This window comes from Cibotium barometz, chromosome 64 (assembly GCF_041138505.1).
Source record: "Cibotium barometz isolate CiBa-2024 chromosome 64, ASM4113850v1, whole genome shotgun sequence".
Classification (NCBI taxonomy): domain Eukaryota; kingdom Viridiplantae; phylum Streptophyta; class Polypodiopsida; order Cyatheales; family Cibotiaceae; genus Cibotium; species Cibotium barometz.
Window position 1 is genome coordinate 22837281 of NC_141109.1, and position 21554 is coordinate 22858834.

A 21554-nucleotide genomic window follows, 5' to 3' on the forward strand; every position below is an offset into this window, starting at 1 on the left:
CTCTACACAGTACCAAAGCAACCACCACTACCGAACCCTCCAGAGCCTTGTCCACCCACTTCTATCTTCTTCACAGCAGAGATGGTGAGGAGGGCCATCAACAGATTGCATACAGGGAGGGCACAGGATCATGAGGGCATTGTAGCCGAGCATTTCATACATGCTAGAGATATGATTGCAGACTTGCTAGCTCTCATGTTTAATAGAGCCATGTGTTAGGGGTTTCCTGGGACTTGTAGTACTTCCACGATTGTGCCGGTACTCAAGTCTGGAGATCCGAGCCTGCCGACTAACTACCGCACCGTTATGATTGGTCACTCATTGGCCAAGCTATATGCCTCTATTCTTGAGCAGGAGTTGAGCAGATGGGCAGAGAGACAAGGGGTCCGAGCTCAGGGACAAGCTGGTTTCAGGAGGAGATTCTCTACTTAGGATCGTATCTTTACCCTCAGGGCTATCATTGAGTAGGGCAGAGCACATGGGAGGAGGATCTACTGTGGCTTTGTGGATTTCCGCAAGGCCTTTGACACAGTGCCCAGAGCTAGACGGATGCGCAGGCTACAAGACTTGGGGGTTCCATGTGAGCTCATTTGGGGTATTATGGCACTTTATGAGACAGTAGTTGGGCAGGTGCGGACTTCAGAGGGTCTCTCCCAGCCAGTACACTCCACTATAGGGGTGAAACAGGGCTGCCCGCTCTCTCCGACTCTATTTGGACTATACATTGATGAGATGTCTGATTATATTGGGACACGAGGGGACAGAGGAGCCCAGTTGGCTAGCACTTGGATACCTCTGCTCTTATATGTTGATGATATTGTGCTTATAGCAGACTCACTAGAAGAGGCACTTGGATACTTTACATGCTTATGCACAGGACAGTGGGCTCTCAGTTAACCTTGGTAAGACCAAGGTTATGGTGTTTAACACTACAGCTCAGTGGGTCTGGAGATCAACACCTATTTTCACATATGGGCAGGAGACAGTGGAGTATGTTGACTAATACACATATCTTGGAGTGGTGTTCATTGGGCCCACATTTTCCATGAGGGGGCTAGCAGAGGCCAGATTGACTAGAGGATATGCAACACTAGGAGGTCTAGAGAGGATGTGCTCACAGGTACAGTTTCAGGAGCCACGCACTAAGCTGTGGCTTTTTGACACGCTGGTCACATCGGCTATGCTATATGGAGTACAGATCTGGGGGCCTAGCCTAGATCGTCACAGTCGATCAGGATGCACATACGATGGATGGAGATCGATAGAGAGACCACTTGTGTCCATGATCTCCAGGATGATTCAGGCTAAGGCCTCGGTACCCCATGAGATTATCAGAGCCGAGACACCACCGATCATAGTCGAGGCTCTTGCTAGATCAGTGTCCTTCATTCATAGCACGTGGGAGCTTCCCGACACCGGTATGCACGACTTGCTTTAGAGCCCTCTCATCAGCTAGCCATGGAGGGAGACACTTCATGTTGGTATGCGCAGATAGCATCCTGGTTTGAGCTCCATGGGTTCAGTTTAGACAGACTTCCACCCTTCCAGTACTCTTTGGAGGCACCCTCTCTCACCTTGACACATTCTGAGATTAGTAGTCATTAGACATGACCTCATTCAGTTGGACACTAGGAGGACATGACTAGAGCCCTCACAAGAGTTGGGGACGAAGATGGCTTTCTATAGAGACCATCTTCTCCGCACCACTTAGGATGGCTTTATACTTAGACCGAGCTACATGGATACCCATCTGTCTCATGGATTGAGGTGCGCCATTGGGCAGATCCGCACCTCTTCACATCAGTTAGAGATAGAGACAGGCAGATTTAGAGGCATACCTCTAGGGGATAGGATTTGTCAGATTTGTTGGATAGAGCCAGAGACGGAGGAGCACTACATCTGTCGCTGCACAGCATATTATGAGATTCGAGGGCGCTACCATTGCCTTTTCAGAGAGGGATTTGGACCACTGGCTAGAGTCATGGACTATTGTGATCAGCGATGCTTGGGTTTTTATCTCCTAGAGATCCGTAGGTTCAGAGAGTCCATTATCAGGAGCAGACGCCTGACTGGCAGGGAGTCCACACAGAGACAGATTATTGACTTCTTTAGAGGGACTACCCGGGAGGACACACAGCCGACAGCCCAGCAGTGGGCACCCCGTGGGACTCTAGTTGAGAGAGCTATCCAGTTGGGCAGATCCAGACGCCCGAGGGCTTGCGGATCCTCACATTGGAGACGGTGCCTACATCGGAGGATTCAGAGCATCTTTGCGAGGCATCGGGCTTGGCCGACCAGGCATCTCACTATGGTAGATATCCAGGCCATCCGGCAGAGACCCATGCTAGAGCTCCTAGGATGATTACCACTCCAGCCATATACTGTTGTACTCACTGTCACTTTTGTACTCCCCCATATTCATGTATTCATGTATCCATGTACTCACGTACCCCATTTTGACTAGTAGCATTAGCTTCCCACTCTCCCTAGTTGCTGCTTCCGGATGCTCCCTACTGATGTATTGTAGGGCTAGATACTTACCTTCAGTTCTTTCTTTTCTTTTCCAGACAGTGTATCAGATGTCACATGGTTGTAACTTTGGTCCCATAGGTCACTTTTGCCTTTTGAAGACGTTAATATAACATTTCATTTCATTTCTCTCTCGGCAAAAACTGGCGGGCTGGACTGCTCTCTCTCTCTCTCTCTCTCTCTCTCTCTCTCTCTAGTGGAAGGTGGCGTAGGACTGCAGGCGGTGCAGTACGGCAGGAGGCGCAGGACTGAGCAGGCTTCTCTCTCTCTCTCTCTCTCTCTCTCTCTCTCTCTCTCCCTCCCCCCGCTAGCTGGTGGGGTTGCGGAGACTGAAGGCAGCTCGCTCTCTCTCTCTTCGCGAACAGGTGGAGTTGCAGAGGCTGTCAGCCGTGTTCGTTTCTCTCTTTCTCTCTTCGTTAGTAGGTGGAGGATGGTGATGAAGGTTATGGAGACTTTGAAGGCATGCACACAATCGTCCCTTCGCGGGCAAGCAACCTGAAGGGCTAGCAGCTTCTCTTTCTTCCGGCTCGTGGGCTGTTTGGGAGTGTTTCTCTCGGTCCTTTGTGAGAGGAAGGATTTGCAGCTCAAAAGGGCAGAAACGGGGCAACTTGGGAGACAGTTCTAGAAGAGTTCGTGGGCTGTTTTATGGCTATGCGCATGGGCCAATTGGCTGCATTTTCGGGGCCTCGTGGATATACCTTCTTGGCAGATTAGAGGTGCAGAATAGTGTGGTGTTTTGAGCACAGCGCTGTGTAAAACCTCTATGCTGAGAGGACCAGAGACTGGCAGTTTGGACATGCATGTGTTTCAGCCATGTATGGCTGTTGTATTCAGCTGAACTCTTTTTGAATGTGATTAAAGAAATACCAGAGGGGGCGCCAAGGTTTGGGGTCAATCGGTGTTTGTGTACTGTTTATAGGAGCACTCTAGCTCCCTCTTTGTTTGCTTTCTTTGCTGATTTACAGCCATGTTAGTGCGATAGTTAGTCGACCGCTCTTTGGTTTTTACTGAAGGCCGGTTTCAACAGTGGATGTTATCTCCGAGCAAGTTGCCACAAACAGACTTACAATTGATAGGGGCACAGTCAATTTTGGCACCCACATGCGTCATAGAGTTGTGTGAGTAGCACGTAGCATTAGTTTAGTGATCGAGAAAGAGACTTTTGTGCATGATTTCATAGTCACACCCTTGATAGGTGTAGGCATGATTTTATGCATGAGGTGGTTTCGTCAGTACGATCCTAAAATGGACTAGAGCAATCGCCATATGTACGCATGGAAGAATCTTAAGGTTTCAATTCTCATCACAAGCATCATAGGTATCCCGTAGGTTCCACTCATTTCTAGTATGCAGAGGCAAGAAACACCTCGAGTCTGGTGGGTGAGGTTTTTCCCTCCAGTTGATTTGATCTCTCCACCAAACAGACAGATCCATGAGATTCTCCGATGACATGACTTGCCCTCAACATACCTACATCAGCCGTCAGGAGGCTTGTAGAATCATGTTTCAGTTTTTGTATGGTGATACCTTTGGCAATCAAAGATCCGCCAAATTCAATTGGTAATGATCTTCTGGTTCGCACTTACTAGTATAGTACATGTCATAAACTATTTCTTGTGCATTGAACTTGTCACTTCAATCACATCGCTGGGTTCTTTGTCTTTTGCAACGGAAGAGATTTTCTCAATTGAGCTCTTACGAGAGCTCTCTGCCTCCTCTCCTGTTGTCTTACCATTCGAGTAATTACTTGCTTCAAGTTTCCAAAGGATAGGGGTTTGGCTTTCAATCATTTGTGCAAAGGCTAGAGGATACACGATAATGTGCAAGAATGTGAAGAAAGATGGCTTTCTTTCTACAAGATGAGAACTAAAGATATACGTACATACATGGAGTATGATATGTACTTACATGGAAGGGACAACAAATAGAGATTAAATTTAGCCCCCCAGGGAGGTGGCTTTTCCACATGCTCTCACAGCTCAAAGTATCGGGTTTGCCCTTTCTCCTTCATGTATATATATATATATATATTTTGTGTTTCAGCTCTTGCTGGGTTTTCCTTAGCCCACAAGCATCATGTATCCTAGTACAGTTAAGAAACTGAAATGGCAATTAGAATGATTGCTTTAATATTACCCAAAATATTTTTTTTACATATTTCTAGCTGTTGTGTTGACTTTTTTTGTGGTTTTAGGTGAAAACCCCAGCCCCTCTGAAAACCCCAGCCCCTCAGAAGGGGAAAGCAGAGAAGAAGAAGGCTGTCGAAACAGAGAAAGTCCTCACTCCCGAAGAGGAGGCAGCAAACAAACTGGAAGAGAAGCTTAGACAACAGAGGTATATTGTGTGGGAATTTTAACATTGGTGGTTGTAATATATTTTGTCGAGATTCAAAATGTGATGTTCCCTGCAGGCTAGTAGAGGAGGCAGACTATCAATCTACTACAGAGCTTTTTGGTAAAACTAATGGGGATCGTTCCTTGGATGATTTTCTTCCGAAGTCAGAAAGTGATTTTGTTGACTATGCAGATCTTTTAGCACAGAAAATAAGGCAATTCGAGGTATCTAAGGATACTAAAGCACTTGACATCTTGGCCAAGCACTGAAGTAGTTCGGCACTGGCTTCAGATGCTCACTTCCTTCTGTTTTCTTGTTTATGTCGGGCAGAAAAGCTTTCATTACCTTACTTTGCTCAAAGCTATCATGCGGCATGCTATGACATCTTTGAAAGCTGCAGATGCAAAGGAGGTTGCATCGAGTGTATCAGTTATTGCAAATGAAAAATTGAAAGCTGAGAAGGAAGCCACTGGAAAGAAAAAGACAGGTAAGGAGTTGCTATGTACAACTTCTTACTTAATATCGTTTTTTCTGGATTTTCAAGTCTCACCAAAGGCATATCATAGATGTATTTATTCTCAATGGGAGTCTTCAAGTTGTGAATTTAGTATGTGGCAAAATGGCAATCACTGGAGAAGCCTTTGTGAAGGGAGCTACGTCATTGAACAGGTCACTAGTTTTAGGAATAGGAACCCTATGCTTTACTGTAGTCTTGTTAAAATCATTCATTCTTCTCCAGTGAACGTATGTGGGGATGCAAAAAGGTGATGATGTATTAGGAGTGCTGAGATTCTTGGCAAGTGACTTCAGATTGTGGGATTTTTCTTTTATACGTTCTCATTCCAAGCGTACAACACCCCCCCCCCCCCCCCCCCCGCCTTCCCACAATCGCCCTCATGCCCTCTCTTTTTTACCTTCGCAGTCAAGTGAGAAAGTGTGACATGAGTGTGCCTGAGTGATGGGGTGGCCCCTGCAGTATATACACTTTCTATGGCTTTTTTGTGTGTGTGTGTGCATACCTACGAGAACTTTAAATAATGCTTTTTTACGTGTGTAGCAGTATTATGTATACAAAAACTTAATGCCTATTTTTTAGCCCAATTTCTTCGCTCTCCTCTCCTTCTCTCCTCCTCTCAAGTATATTGTGTGTGCATGCACGCATACAAAAACTTCAAATAATACTCCTGTATTAAGCCCAAGTCTTCTCAGTAGAGTCATCACAGATGACATTTGGAAGAACTACATTCCTAAAACATGGATACAGCCAGAGACACTTCCATTAACAAGGATGAGCCTATACTGAGACTAGTTTCTGACACGACGGATGGGTTTATTCAATGCCATATTACTTAAAAGATTCATATGTCACATGCATGGAAGATCATTGGCCAGCTCTGGGTTGTCATCACACATGCTCCAGAACAAAACAGGGAGAGGTGCCATCCACATGTGAGGACCGAGAGCTGCAAACACGCACAGTATGCGATATGTATGAGCTTGAGATTGAGGAGCATACCATTCTTCAATGCCCAGCATATTATGAGAGTATGGGCCACTTTCACCATCTATTCAGAGAAGGATTTGGTTCTCTTTGTATAGTCATTTAGTTTAACAACCAAAGGTGCATGTCACTCTTTTTGCATGAGATACAGAGACATAGATACCGACTCATAAAGGGACAAAGGTGGCAAGAAGAACAGAGCGAGTGTCACTCCTTACATATATATTCAAGAGCATTGGATAGTCTCAGCCCGAGAGATAGATAATGAGGAGGAGACACACCAGATTAGGGCATTCATAGATATTGCAGCCACATGGAGTTTCCATCCTGACATCCAATCTTTGAGCTAATCCCTAAAGGACAGTAGAATAAACAGAAGTTTAGGGCATGAGCCAGGCTCAAGTGTGTGCAGGAGAACCCCCAAAGGCTAGAGGGCTGTCGGCTGTAGCTAACACCATCTCTTTCCTTTGAGGTGCAAGAAATTGCCAAAATTCCAGTGACCAAAGCGGGCATGCCATAGCTCTATAAATAGGCTCAGTCGATGATCATTAGAGGTATTCAGTCCTATAGGGGCCAACTCAGTAGACTAGGAGTTTTAGGAGTCAAGAATCCTTTTGATGGGACAGCCTAGGGCTTGCCAAGATTGTACGACCTTTTTGTGCATAATGAATATACTGAAACTTGGTTCTCTCTCTCTCTCCATCTCTTGCTTGCGTTTTGCATCAGCATGTTCTAGGAAGGTGTTTAGGGTTGAAAGTAGACTCCCAGAGCTTCCGCATGTGACATTGGTATTAGAGCTTTAGGCTGATTCTGAGATATTGTTGCTGCCCATGTCCCACCCACCCTTACTGCATTGCACATGGATGAAACCATTGCCCGTGTCTTGATCTTTTGGTGGTGTTGTGACCAGGCAACACTGTATGGTGTCCCAGATGAAGGTGCATAGTCCAAGAGAGAAACACAAGACATGGAAGAAGTTCCCAGGAGGTTGGTTGGTGGTGTTCCACAAGACCCAAGGGGAATGGCAGTCCTGTGAGTTGGATGCCACATGGGGCATACCCTGAAAGGCTTTCAGGCAACGGTTCCAAGGGAGGATCGTCCTCCAAGGGGTGGAGTGAGAGTGCTAGACTCAATACTCAAGACCAAAGAAAGTGTTCAAGGACAGGGCAAGAGGGCAAGGGGACAAAGTGGAACACATGCATAGATCTTCATCAGATTTGGAGATTGGGTAGGGTTTTTAGTGAAAAGGTTGCCGGGAAGGCTGACAGGTTTGGGAGTCCATGAGGAGACAAGGGGACGATGACAGTCATCCAGGGTCAAAAGTTGGAATCCCGTCATCAAGTTTAGTAGGGGGGGGATGTCATGTGCATGACATGTACATGCTAATCTTTGAGCTAATCCTTGAAGGGCAGCAGAATAAACAAAAGTTTAGGGCATGAGCCAAGCTCAAGTGTGTGTAAGAGAACCCTCGAAAAGCTGTCGGTTGTAGCTATTGATGCTGGCCGACATCGGGTGGATTTGTCTGCTGGCTGATAGCCGGTCAGCCAGGCCTCCTGCATGTGTAGAGCCTATAAATAGGCTTAGTCAATGATCATTAGAGGTATTCAGCTCTATAGGGGCCGAGTCAGTAGACTAGGACTTTTAGGAGTCAAGAATCATTTTGATGGGGTAGCCCAGGGCTTGCCAAGATTGTACTACCTTTTTGTACATTATGAATATACTGAAACTCAGCTCTCTCTCTCTCTCTCTCTCTCTCTCTCTCCTCTCCATCTCTTGCTTGCGTTTTGCATCAGCATGTTCCAGGACGGTGTTTAGGGCTGAAAGAAGACTCCCACAGCTTCAGCATTTGACATAGACGCCCTCAGATGACCCTCAGACGACAACATGCAAAACACATGAAAGTCCCAAATTTCAGCACAAGAGACCACCCTCAGACGACAACATGCAAAACACATGAAAGACCATCAATGCCACACCAGGAGACTTACTCCTCCACAGGGACAGAGGACCATATGGCGATCCATGAGTTTCATGTCCGTCAACGGAGGTGGTCTTGTGGCAGCTCCGGAACCCTATTATCCTTTGATATATCATGCCTTCATTGTCCATCGGTGTCTTCTTGGCGTACCTCTTGAGTTTCCATCTTTTTAATGCTGTGTGTAGGTTTATGGGGATGCCCTATGCACATCTTCCATCACAATACTCATATACTGTATCATCATTGCTCTCATGGGCTGTTTGGCCACACTGAAGGCATCAATAAAACTCTCTCTCCCACCACCACGTGTTGCATTGATAGAGAGTGAGCTTGCAGCTTTAGCAATGACACACATGGTCAGACCCACTAATGCTTCATTGAACTAGTCAGCCATATGCTTGTTTACAATAATCTGTCCAGTTCTTCCATTTCTCTGTTATTGATTCTCTGTTGTTATAGCTTCTAGAAATGTTCTATGCATTTCATATTACAAAGTGTATACACATTGTACTTTCTTGTGGCCATTCTCTCTTTCTCTCTCTCTCTCTCTCTCCTCCCTGCCTGTGGGAAGGACTGCAGAGTGATCTGGAGGAATGGCCCCGAGTCTCCAAGAGAAACTCGAGGCCCTCGAGATGGCAATGAAGGATCTAATCAAGGAGAATCACATCCGATTCCAACCTCAATGAGGTGGAAAACAAACTACACCGGCACATCATAGCTCTCGAAGCACGGGTCACGAACCTCAAACAAGAGAACACGGCACTCGAGGAGGAGGTGAGTGCATTGAAAGTGGAAATGGTAGCCATCAAGAATGCTGAGAAGGAAGAAGGGGAGATCAATGACAACACTCTCACGGCCATCAAAGAAGAGATCTCCAAGGAGATCACAAAGGACATGGAGGGAAAGCTCGAAGCCAAGCAGTCAGGATGGGTCGAGGTGGTGAAGAAGAACATCCGTAAAGAAGTGAGGGAGGAGACTCAAAGGGAAGAACACCAAATCATTCACACCACCATTGAGGAGGAGAAGATGAGGCATGCCCGCCGCCTCAACATTCGAGTCACAGGTATAGCCGAGACACCCGACTCCACCCCTGAGAAAGATGGACAGCTTCTATGCATGAAGCTCGGCTACAGGAAGAGCACCCTCTCCCCTTCACCAAAGCATGGAGAGCCGGGAAAGACTCAACACGCAAGCGAGCCCTCATCCTACAGTTTGCAGGAGAGACGGAGAGGGTCACCTTCATGAGGAAGAGGGTGATACTACGGGGTTTAGAGGGAGCTCCTATTTTCTTGGATGATGATCTCACGAGGATGCTGCTTGAGCATAGGAGAACTTGCATGCCACGAGTCTTACACGCGAGGAGAGAAGGCAAGAAGGCCTTCTATCGAGATGGTCGGGTCATCATTGATGGCCGGCCCATGGATTAGCGGTTTGGGGCCTATGGAACATAGACCAGGCCACTGACAGAGATACACATGGCAGTATGGAACTGTAATGGTTCACTATGGGTGCAGCCTGGACGACTGGAGCATGTTATGGTGGGGAGAGACATCATACTTCTGACAGAGACACATCAGAGCCCAGAGAGAGGGCTACCTCGAGTAGAGGGATTCCAGTGGGAGTCAGCATACAGGAGGACCACATGCCAGGGTACCTCGAGAGGGTCGGGGGGAGTAGCAGTCCTATTCAGACGGGAGCTACAGGGGAGACTGAGAGTGGTAGCACAGGATCCAGAGGCCAGATACATGTGGATCAGCTTACAGCTCTCACAGGACAGGGTTATATACATAGCTTTATGTTACTTTTCTCCATCAAGATCCTCCTATGTCATTACAGAGGACATGCCACAGGAGGAGGAGACAGGAGCCTCGCCATACACTTGTCTGTCAGAGGAGATTATGCATTATTCTACACTAGGGGAAGTATTTCTTAAGGGCGACTTCAATGCCCACACACAGAGCAGACAGTGTGAGGTGTATGACTATGATGACATGGAGATCCTCCACCCTGTGGATCCAGAGGAGATAGGGGCTAGTCGGGCATCAGAGGACACTGGACCAGACAGAGGACATTATGGGGACCACTTACTAGAGTTGGGAGCCAGGCATCGTCTCGTTATTTATAACGGGATGCTACAGTGGCCGGGATCAGGAGGGTTGACATGCTTCCCACATGGGGGTCATAAACGGACGGGAGGCACGGTGGCAGACTACATTATGGGGTCTTTGGAGGCATCACAGCTTGTCACCTCATTCTCCATTCCACCTCGTCCTATTGGGGCAGATCATACATACTTGGCATTTTCACTAGCCGAATCACCAGTATCACCAGCCCCCCCACATACCGACGCCACACACCACCATCTACTTCACACATGACATGGCAGACATATACACTGGCAGAGTAGAGGATGGGCTCCTACTCATGGATCCCCTGGCACCTATGGATACCATTACAGCCCAGCTGGCATCACTCCTACACACGGTTGCATTACAGAGCTTCCCACATCGTGTACACTCAGGAGAGCCTGCGAGACCTGGGACTGTGCCCCAGAACAGATGGTATGATGACGAGTGCAGAGCCCTATACGCACGGCTCCGCATACAGAGAGCCTTGGGAGCCATCATAGAGCAGGAGTCGAGGAGAGAGATGAGGAGACTTACTCGCCGCAAAAGGCGGGCCTTCGCAGAGATACAAGAGCTAGAGATCTTTCATTTCTTCATGAGTAGAGGTAGCCCTGTCTCATGGCGGCACTTCGGAGAGCCCCGGACCCCGACACCTATTGCAGACCCACAGACATGGCACACATATGCAGAGGGCCTATACCATGCCCCACAGCAGCCACCTATACCTCAGCCCACAGGAGCCTCGACCTACCATAGCTAGCTTCTTTACCCACTCGATGGTACAGGAAGCTATCCGCCGCCTACAGCATGGACGGGCCGTCGACCATATGGGCCTGCAGGGTGAGCATCTCATATATGCAGTAAATTCTTTAGCTCCTTTTCTTGCACACCTGTTTAATAGGGCACTAGCAGAGGGTTTGCCTGCGGAGTGGACGATGCACACCATTGTGCCGATTCACAAAACAGGGGATATGCTCGATCCGAGCAACTACAGGACGGTTATGGTTGGCCACATGCTGGCCAAACTCTATGGTGCAGTGCTGGAGCAAGAGCTTAGCTTATATGCTGAGCGAGCAGGTTTACGCTCATCAAGGCAGGCAGGCTTCAGGAGAGCTTTCTCTACCACTGACCATGTATTCACTTTGAGATGTATGATTGATCAGGCCAGAGTGAGGAAGAGAAAGCTCTATTGCTGCTTTGTGGATTTCCGCAAGGCATTTGACACAGTACCACGAGAGAGGCTCTTTCAGCGCCTGCAGTCTCTTGGCATACCAGCAGATATGACATGGGGCATCTATGCATTATATGAGCAGGTTTTTGGGCGAGTCAGATGTCCAGGAGGTATGTCCGAGACTATTGCTAGCACCATTGGTGTGAAGCAAGGATGCCCACTTTCCCCCACGCTATTTGGGTTATACATTGATGAGGTGGCTGACTTCATTACACGGGGAGGCGGAGATGGAGTTGATTTAGCAGGTACCTCAGTACATATTATGCTCTATGCTGATGATATTGTATTAGTGTCTGAGTCTCCAGGTGGTCTACAGCAGCATCTACATGCACTCGATGATTTCTGCACACAAAGGGGTCTTACTGTGAACCTTGGGAAAACCAAGGTTATGGTCTTTCATACATCGAGACAGGACAGGTGTCAGCTGACATTCACTCTCGCAGGATGCCAGGTGGAGGTGGTGACATCATACGTGTACCTAGGGGTTACCTTCTCTGCAGCAGCCACACGCTTCACCATGGGTTTAGCAGCCAAAGTTAGATTGACACGGGGATATGCAGCATTGGCTATGCTAGAGAGACAGTGCCACCAGGCGCATTTGCAGGAGCCCCGGACGAAGGGGTGGCTATTTGACGCATTAGTCACACCGGCATTGATGTATTCAGCAGCGGTATGGGCGCCAGGCCTTGCTACCCATTGGTGGTCATGATGGCACGCATGATACACAGCAAACCGTCGGTACCTCATGACATTATCCGAGCAGAGTTTGTTGCGCCTCCTATGATGGTAGAGGCCATATTTCAGACTATATGCCTGCTAGACAGATTCAGAGAGATGCCACAAGACAGATTGTCATACAGAGCTTTTGAGGCATCTAGACAGCTGGCTGAGGCAGGAGACAGAGGATCATGGTATGCACAGGTCACACATTGGTTCTCACAACATGGCCTAGACATGGATCATCTACCACCATTCCAGTATGACAGGGATGCACCACATATCCGTCTCTCTCATAGTGAGAGGAACAGAGTATTGAGACAGGACCTATGGCAGCTCTATACACGAGAGACATGGATATCGCCTACACAGCCTCTTCCACCGAAGATGCTATACTACAGAGATCACTTCATGAGTATCACTGATGATGGATTTATAGAGAGGCCTAGATACATGGATTGCGTCCATCTGTGCATGTGCACTGTAGAATCATAGTAAAGTTTGCTGCTGTCACAACAGAGTCATAGAATCAAGAGTTATGTGATTTGAAAAAGATCCCAAAGGAATGGTTTGCTTTCAATATAACATTAGTTAACATAGCTGGTGCTTATGCTCCTCATGATAATCCCCTGTGCTTTCATCTATCTATGCAGGACCCAAGAAGAAGCAATTGCATGTGGACAAACCAGATGAGGATAGTGTCCTGACCGCGTATGATGATGTTGATGATTATGATTTCATGTAGATACATTCGCATATTCCTATCATGAGTTGATTGTGAGAAACAAAACTCCTGCTCTTAATCGATTGCTTGTGCCCCTCAAAGCGGTGTAACTGAGAAGCATGTGACCAGAGTTTTTTTTGATCTTGATCACGGTGGAGTGGTTATTTATGGACACTATATGTAATGCCCTTGGGAGGTTAATTGTGAGCTTGGTCTTCAAATGATGTTGCTGGTTACTGTGAGTGCAATGGATACAAACGAGTTGAGATTGTGATTGTACATCTACCCTGGCAACTGGTCCTACTTGGAGTCAGTGATAGTGTGGTAAACGTGGTTCTATAGGTGTTATGGGCTTTATACCTATAAGGTGGCCATGGACTTTACTTCAAGCTTGTCCATGAATTGACAAGCTTGTATGTGAAGTAGAACCCATCTTGCTGATTGAGTTGAAAGTCCCGAGCATCTACGTTGCTCTCAAGAATGCTCTAGTGAACAATTGAAGGAACACCATGAAGATGCTATCAACCACCCTGACGATTGTTAATGTGTTTCTTGTGTCTTTCACACAAAGTCTCGGTATGTTTCCAGTTAGTGGTTTATTTTTGGTAAGGAGTAAATCAGCTATCTTTCCTGCCAAAATCACAGAATTTTTAGATTGTAGACATTTTGTTGTTCACTCTCTTGATTGTAGTTAGTGTATAATGTGGTGACAAGAACTTTTAAGTAGTTCTGCTGTCCCATGTATGAAATGCCTTTTTTTTAAATTAAAATTTGTTGGAGAGAGAGAATAAAAGTAGTTCCTCAGGGTCTAAATGCCCGTTAGGGCCAAGTACACATGCCTCACCTTGGAGCTGAGATTTCCCTAGCTTTAGCATGATCTAATAAGGGCTCGCCATTCTTGGAATGCTGTTTATTTTCCTTTCTCCAAGTTTGCTCGTGTTTAAGTCGCTCCTTTCAAATCTAAGGAGGTTACCTCGGAGACTTTTGATCGTTTGAGGAGTGTAATGTGTGCCCTTTGTGAAATAGTAATATTGGTGCCCTCATGACGGTGTGTGTTTCATCCAACGTTGCTTGTAGAGTCTCTTGTGTGAACCGCACCACCCATCTAGTAATCTTCCTACTACAAGGACGGCTACGTCTTACAAGGGAGCTTAGATGGATATTGAAATTGGTAGGGTGTGGCTACAAGGTAAGGGGGGTCAATACATAGTGACGAGCCTTGTAGTGTATCCAGATGTAGGGACATGGGGTGGCCATGACTAGAGCACATAGGTTTGCAATGATGCCACCATCCACATAGTGTAGACTTGGCGCTATCCCATCTCCAATATCCATCTGCCATTATCTTGGACCTAGTTTGCGTCGTGTAATATCAAGATAGGTTGTCCAAGAGTAAAGTCTACTTACCCCAATGTATCCCATTTTTTGGCTAACCATCCCTACCTACCTTTGTAGCCTATCTGCAATGTATAGAGGCCAATGCCACCATCCACATAGTGTAGACTTGGTGCTATCCCATCTCCAATATCCATCTGCCATTATCTTGGACCTAGTTTGCGTCGTGTAATATCAAGATAGGTTGTCCAAGAGTAAAGTCTACTTACCCCAATGTATCCCATTTTTTGGCTAACCATCCCTACCTACCTTTGTAGCCTATCTGCAATGTATAGAGGCCATCTTCGAGTGTCTAAACTACATCTCTGTGTCAAGTTTCTTAACCATAATGGAGGCCTTTCAAAACATGAGCCCACTGAACACCATGTAAGTGCGAAGCTCGATGCTGAGCCATTATTGATGCCACTCCAGTTGGTTCCTACCAAGAGCATTAATGAACATATTAGTAGCTTCTCTATGGGGGGTAGTAAACTAGCATCTGCACCTCCTTAGACATAATGACCTCACACATAAAGTGATATTTAATCTCAATATACTTAGGGCAACCATGAAGCACTATATAATGCAACACCATTGGTTGCTCATGCACTATCTCCATATCCTCCAAGATCCATATGAGCCATAACACTTCATTAGAGGCTAAGCATGTAGCCTTATACTCAACAACTTCTGTTAAAGAGAGAGCCACAATAGGCTCCTTCCTACTAATTCAAGAAGTGCCTCTCCTAAACTAAGTGTGAAGCACACTGAGCAACTCCACAGTCTAAGTCACAAAACTCCCAGACTTTTTCCTTTAGTGTAAATGTTGCCATATTTCTAATGGTTCTCTCGTGGTTGGCTGGAGAACTTAGTTTAACCAACATCAAAGCTAATATCTAGCCTACTACATAAGAAAATGAGTCTCTACAAGTTTCCTTTATATAGGGTTTCATCTAAATCATCCTTTATGGCAAGCCAACCTCCATACATATCATAATAGCTTTGCACTTAGCTATGCCAAATGCCTTTGGTATCATATAGCATTATTTTGCTACCAATTTTCAGGCAAGGTGTGTTACATAAATGTACATATATAGGCATTGAAAATGCACTTTTGTAATCTCTAAAACAATGGTGTTGTAAATTTAGAAAACTCACCTATTATAGTCTTTTCTAAAAACATAACTTAAGCAAAATTGAAGATAACAACAAAGAGAAGAAAAGAAAAGTATATTGCAATAAGAAAAGATACATGTGCACTCTTGTAAAGAGAGCTTATGTGGACACCAGAACGACTAATACTGTAGATGTAAGGTAAGGAGGTAAACACATAGTGATGACATATAGAGATGAACCTTATGTAGTGTAAGGTAAGGACGAACATTATAGTGCATCTATACATATGTGGAGATGTGGGCTAGGTTGGACTAGAACGTATAGGTATGTAGTCATAGTTGTAGGCTTGGCTTGTGTGAAAAACTACTAAAAAGTGCTACCCCATCTCTAACAGCTATCCAGCCTCATCTTTGGCCTAGTTTGGACCCTATAATATTAAATAAGAAGTTGTCCAAGAGTGAAGTCTACCTACCTTGATGTGTCTTGTTTTTTGACCAATAGTTAACACTTACCTATAGCCTATCTAGTAGTGTGCCATGTTTATGATTTTCTAATGATGTGTACGCAATGGAAGGTTGCAGTGGAGTAGCGTTAGGTGTGGCTACATGCGAATAGGGAGGGCCACATGGGGATGTTTTGTAGGGCAAGGCAATAACGCAGTGCAAAGCCTACTTGTTTGTGGCGTCGCGGACCGAGGGATGAACATGCGTGGCTTCTTAAGCGGTTGTGAGCATCATAGTGGGGTGTGAAGCGGGAGATAGTGCAAAAAAGTTGGGTGTTTTGAAATTTCACACACGACTAGAGGGTTCATAGAAAAATGTTAACTTTATCTCATTAATCCAAGTGCTCTGCATTCACATTTATAGCTCTAATGAGGATCATATGCACCATGCAATGATGCCACCTCATATGTCAGACAAGCGGCCCAAAATCTGTCCACAACAAACTAGATAAATAGCATCCACAACCCATGGACCATACTTGAAATAATAATTATCATTATAGTTATAAACATATCCCCTTAGTGATAATTTTTCCTAGCACTTGTGTATGCTTGTTGGTATACTTCGAGTCACAAAAGAGAAATTCTCTTTTATCACTCAAAACAGTGTGGAAAGGCACTTGATGACACACTTTGAGTCCAAATTCATGCCAAAAGTCATAATTTACACTTCGATCAATGATCAATATGGGTGTTGATAATCTCCAAAACCACCAATAGCCTGAGTGATAACAAAGTCAATCATACTTCAAAATGCTTGCATAAGGAATAGATAATTCATCCTTACATTGTAGTAGAGAGCCGAGATGATAAATTTAAAAATTGACGATTTATTCTTTAATTTGTAGGCTTCCAAAATTTTGTTCAAGAATACCTCTTTCATATGGCCTCCCACTTGTAAAAAGGAGACTCTTTTTTGGGCTTTACCTTAGAAAGGCACTTTGTAAAGTAGGCAAAAGGTACAAGGATATAATCCATAATCTGAATGATTTTAGTGACTAATGAAGCATAATTACACTGTGAATTCTGGAACCTATTGATTAGGAAATGGAGTGTTGATTTTTTACACTTCATTGCATGTATGAGAAGCCTATGCCATGGGTAACAAGGTTGGATTTATGCTATTTGTTTTGTCCAAGGTTCCTCTTGTTGTATCCAATAAACGGAGTTGGTAAGGTTGTCCTCAATGCTACAAATGGTGGGACAATCATCACTCTCTCTCAAGTCTTGTGCTAGGCATAAAAAAGAACTCTTGCTGTCAGTCTCTACGATTGCTAAGGTAGGCTTAGTGGTCAGATTTATTGATGAACAGGTGTAAAGTTCATGACCGGAGTGATGGAGATATCAGTGTGGTATCTACTACTCTAAGCCATGGGCTTTATAGGTTGGACAAGTATGAGAGATTGGCACATAATGCTTGTTCAGTCACTACCACATGTGCTATGAGTGACGCGGAGCTATGGTATGCCCACTTTGGTCACTTGAATTTTGGTAGTTTTGTTGCACCTTGAAAGACAAGAGATGGTGTTAGGGTTTCAAAAGCTTGAGGCGCCTTGTCAAACATATATGTGAGGTGCATTTTAGGCAAGATGCAACGGGCATCATTCCCCAAAGATGGATCAGTTAGGGGTATCCAAAACTTATAGCTTATACATAGTGATGTATGTAGTCAAATGAGAATGGGGGATATCTCTTATTTGATGACTACTGTAGGCACACCTGCATGTATCTGTTGAAGGCAAAGTCAAAGGTTTTTAAATGCTTTAGATAAATTTGTTTCTATGGGGTTGAAAATGTGTCCAGGGGGGGTAATTGTCTACAAGGCCTTGGTGGGGCATCTGTTTAGCACATAAGTGGCATACATAACTGCCTCCAACCAAAAAACATGAGGTAAATCTTGGCCTTTACCCATGCAATGTGCCATCTCCATGAGAGATCTATTCTTCCTCTCAGCCACCACACCATTTTGCTAAGGTGTATAAGGCATCATGCCTTGCTGTTTTATGCCTCTTTTAGCCATATATACACGAAACTCCTTTGACATATACTCCCTCCCTCGATCTGTATATGAAGGGTGCCAATCCTAATGCATGCTGGCCCAATCCTTCAACACTATGCATTACGGGACATAAAATTAGCTACTCCTTTACCTAGCAAGACATGTGCAGGTTCTCATCATGCATCGTATTATTTTGTGGATCATGATCTCATTTCCAGTATATGCAATAAAGAGAAACTTGTTTCCTTTGAGGAAGCAGAAGAAAATGATCATTAGATGCACGCCATGTAAGATGAAAACGAATCAATCCTAAAAAATGATACTTAGTATTTAGCAAATTTTTCTTATGGCAAAGGCCATTGATACTACGAAGTGGGTTTATAAACTAACGTGTGGAGATGATGTTAGCATTGATCACTACAAGGCAAGGCTTGTTTGCAAAGGCTATGCTCAAGAGAAGGGCATAGATTATGATGAGACCTTTGCACCTACATCTCGTACGACTTACGATCAGGTCTACTGTTGGATGCATGCCATGCAAGATAAGTACGACTTAATCCTCAAAAATGACACTTGGTATTTACCAAATTTTCCTTATGTTAAAAAGGTCATTGGTATGGAGTGGGTTTATAAGCTAAAGTATAAAGCTGATAGTAGCATTGATCGCTACAAGGCAAGGCTTGTTGCAAAGGATTATGCTCGAGAGAATGGCATAGATTATGACACCCACGTATCGTATGAATACGATCGGATGTATTATTACATTGGCAGTGCATCATGGTTGGAATGTACATCAATTGGATATCAAGGCTACCTTCTTAAATGATGATTTATACAAGGAGGTTCATGTGTATCTCAGTATCATGGTTTTGTTCAAAAGGGATAGGAATTCAAAGTATGCAGGTTGAGAAAATTTTATATGGCCTTAAGCAGGCTCCCAGAGCATGGTATAAGAAGATAAACACATATTTGGGCATAGTCCAACTGAGAGCTATGTAAAGAGGAGTAAATTTATTTATTTTGGTCATCATTTTATATGTTGATGCTACTCAGTCCCTAATGAGGAGAGGATTTCAACCTTTAAGGTTGAATTACATGTGTCATTTGAGATGACAGATTTAGACTCATTGCATTATTATTTGGGCATATAGTTTATGCAGCGTGATGATGGTATTGTGATTTTGTAGTCAAAGTACAAACAAAGGCTACTTACACGGTTTGGTCTTGAAGAATGTAAGCCTGTTTCAACACTAGTAGAGATAGATGCTAGGCTTAGTCTACCGGATATGTAGGTGAATCATTTCATGTATCACTTTATCAATAGGCCATTAGGTGCCTCATCTATTTATGTAATACAAGGCCAGACATTCAGTTTAGGATCTCCTAGTTGAGCAGGTTTATGCACAGTCCCGAAAGTAAGCATTGGCAGGCTGCCAACAAGCGAGTAATCAGATATTTACAAGGCACGCAATCCCTTGGCTTATTCTATGCTAAGGGGGATGATGTTTAGCTACATACCTTTAGAGATTCAAATTGGGCTAGATGTTATGATGCATGAGTGTCCACTAGTGGCTTTTACTTTCGCCTTGGTGATTCATGTATATCATAGCTCAATAAGAAGCAGCCAACAATGGCCATTCAATCATACATCTTTTGGTAGATCTTGGTGTTGGTGGCAGCAGTCCCCTACCTCCATCTTCAGTGAGATAGAGCCAAATTGCATTAGCGGTATTGCAAGGAACCCAATGTTTTATGCTCGTACAAAGCACATTGAGGTGCATTATCATTATGTCAAGGACAGGCACATTGCACGAGGGATTAGCTTGGCTTATGTCTCTACACATGACAATGTAGTAGATATGTTTACAAAGGCTCCATCCTCATGAGAGAAGTTCAAATATTTTCGTAAAGCTTTGGGCTTATTGCCATTTGGGGATCGATCAACCACATGATCCCTATACATGTTCATATCATCTCAATACAAGGGGGATTTGTAGCATTTATATGGTAGTAATGTGTGGACGTAGGCTAATAATGGGACGGGGCACTTTTTCCCTCTTTAGGAGGTTTTTTTCCTCGAGCTTAAACACCTTGCTCGGTCAAGGCCTCCATCAAGACAGACAAGCTCTAAATGCCTACAGACTATATAGACATATGCGAGTGCATGTATGCACTCTTATGAGTCTATAAGTGATCTTATCATGTCACTTCACTTGTACTTCACTCATTCTCATTAATCTACTTTGAGTGTTGTGCTTCCACCTATCTTTCCTTGCTTGCTGCATCTATGTGTCTGTTGCTACATTGATCTCCACTTCTCCTTATCCCCACTATGCCAGTGTGTCACTCACTCTACGATTGCTATGTTACACACAAGATGGCTCACTCTCACTCTAATGTAAAATAAGCTGCTAATGCTGATGTACTCTAGCCTATTTAAAGATACCCAATCTAATGCAAAAATGTATGTGTTGAATCTAGCCTCTTGCATTTTTAGTATCTTGTCATTAGCTTAATCACTTTTTCTCTACTTTCATTATGCAAGTATGAGTAGCCTAATCCACTTTCATTCACCTTAGTAAGATCTTAATTTAATTTTCAAGTATTCCCAACCCCAACCTAAGCTAAAATTGGTGCATATAACTATCAGAGAACTTATCAATGATTACCTACATCGAGCCATGTCTAAGTTGCTACTTTTGTTTGGTCACTTTTTCCCTCATCCACTATGCCAATGTGTCACTCACTGCGGGTTGCTATGTCACACAAGATGACTCTCTCATACAATGATGCAAGAAAATCAAAGGCCAATGTGTGACTCACGATAGTTGCTATGTCACACAAGATGGGTCACTCTCACTCTCACTCTCTCATACACAGATGCAAGAAAATCAAAGTCACAACACACAAAGGAACTAACACAAGATGGGTCACTCTCACTCTCTCATACACAGATGCAAGAAAATCAAAGTCACAACACACAACACACAACACACAAAGGAACTAACACAAGATGGGTCACTCTCACTCTCTCATACACAGATGCAAGAAAATCAAAACACAATGGAACTCACTCTAACTCTCTCTCTCTCTCTCTCTCTCTCTCTCTCTCTCTCTCTCTCATACATGAGGCTACCAAGGCTTTCTCTCTTATGTGTAAGAGTGCCACAATGAGGCAAAAAAGTCACTTATATAATACTATACCAATGTATTAACATTTTGGCCCCTTGTCTCTAACTTTCAAGCTCAACTTTGTAATGCAACCTGATGTGCTCAAGTTGGAGATAGCTTGTCGAGTGTAGTTTTGACCATGTCAAATCCAGTGGTGGTGTCAGTTTGAAGAATGGTGGTGTTGTGTAGAAGCTGCCTAACCTAGTGCACTACATAAAGACACACTTTGGCATAAAGATGATTAAGGAATAA

The 21554-nt window shown here is 44.5% G+C and overlaps 1 protein-coding gene across 1 annotated transcript in view; it reads left to right on the top strand.

The window, feature by feature from the left end:
- LOC147603428 (uncharacterized) overlaps positions 1-13408 on the top strand; it is a 46258-nt gene extending 32850 nt beyond the window's left edge. Inside the window, exons 3-6 of the mRNA XM_086796902.1 lie at positions 4724-4863; positions 4940-5087; positions 5194-5350; positions 13070-13408. Coding sequence (XP_086653028.1) covers positions 4724-4863; positions 4940-5087; positions 5194-5350; positions 13070-13161 — 537 coding nt within the window. The 3' untranslated portion in view covers positions 13162-13408. The remainder of the gene's footprint in view (positions 1-4723; positions 4864-4939; positions 5088-5193; positions 5351-13069) is intronic.
- Positions 13409-21554: the final 8146 nt, after the last annotated feature.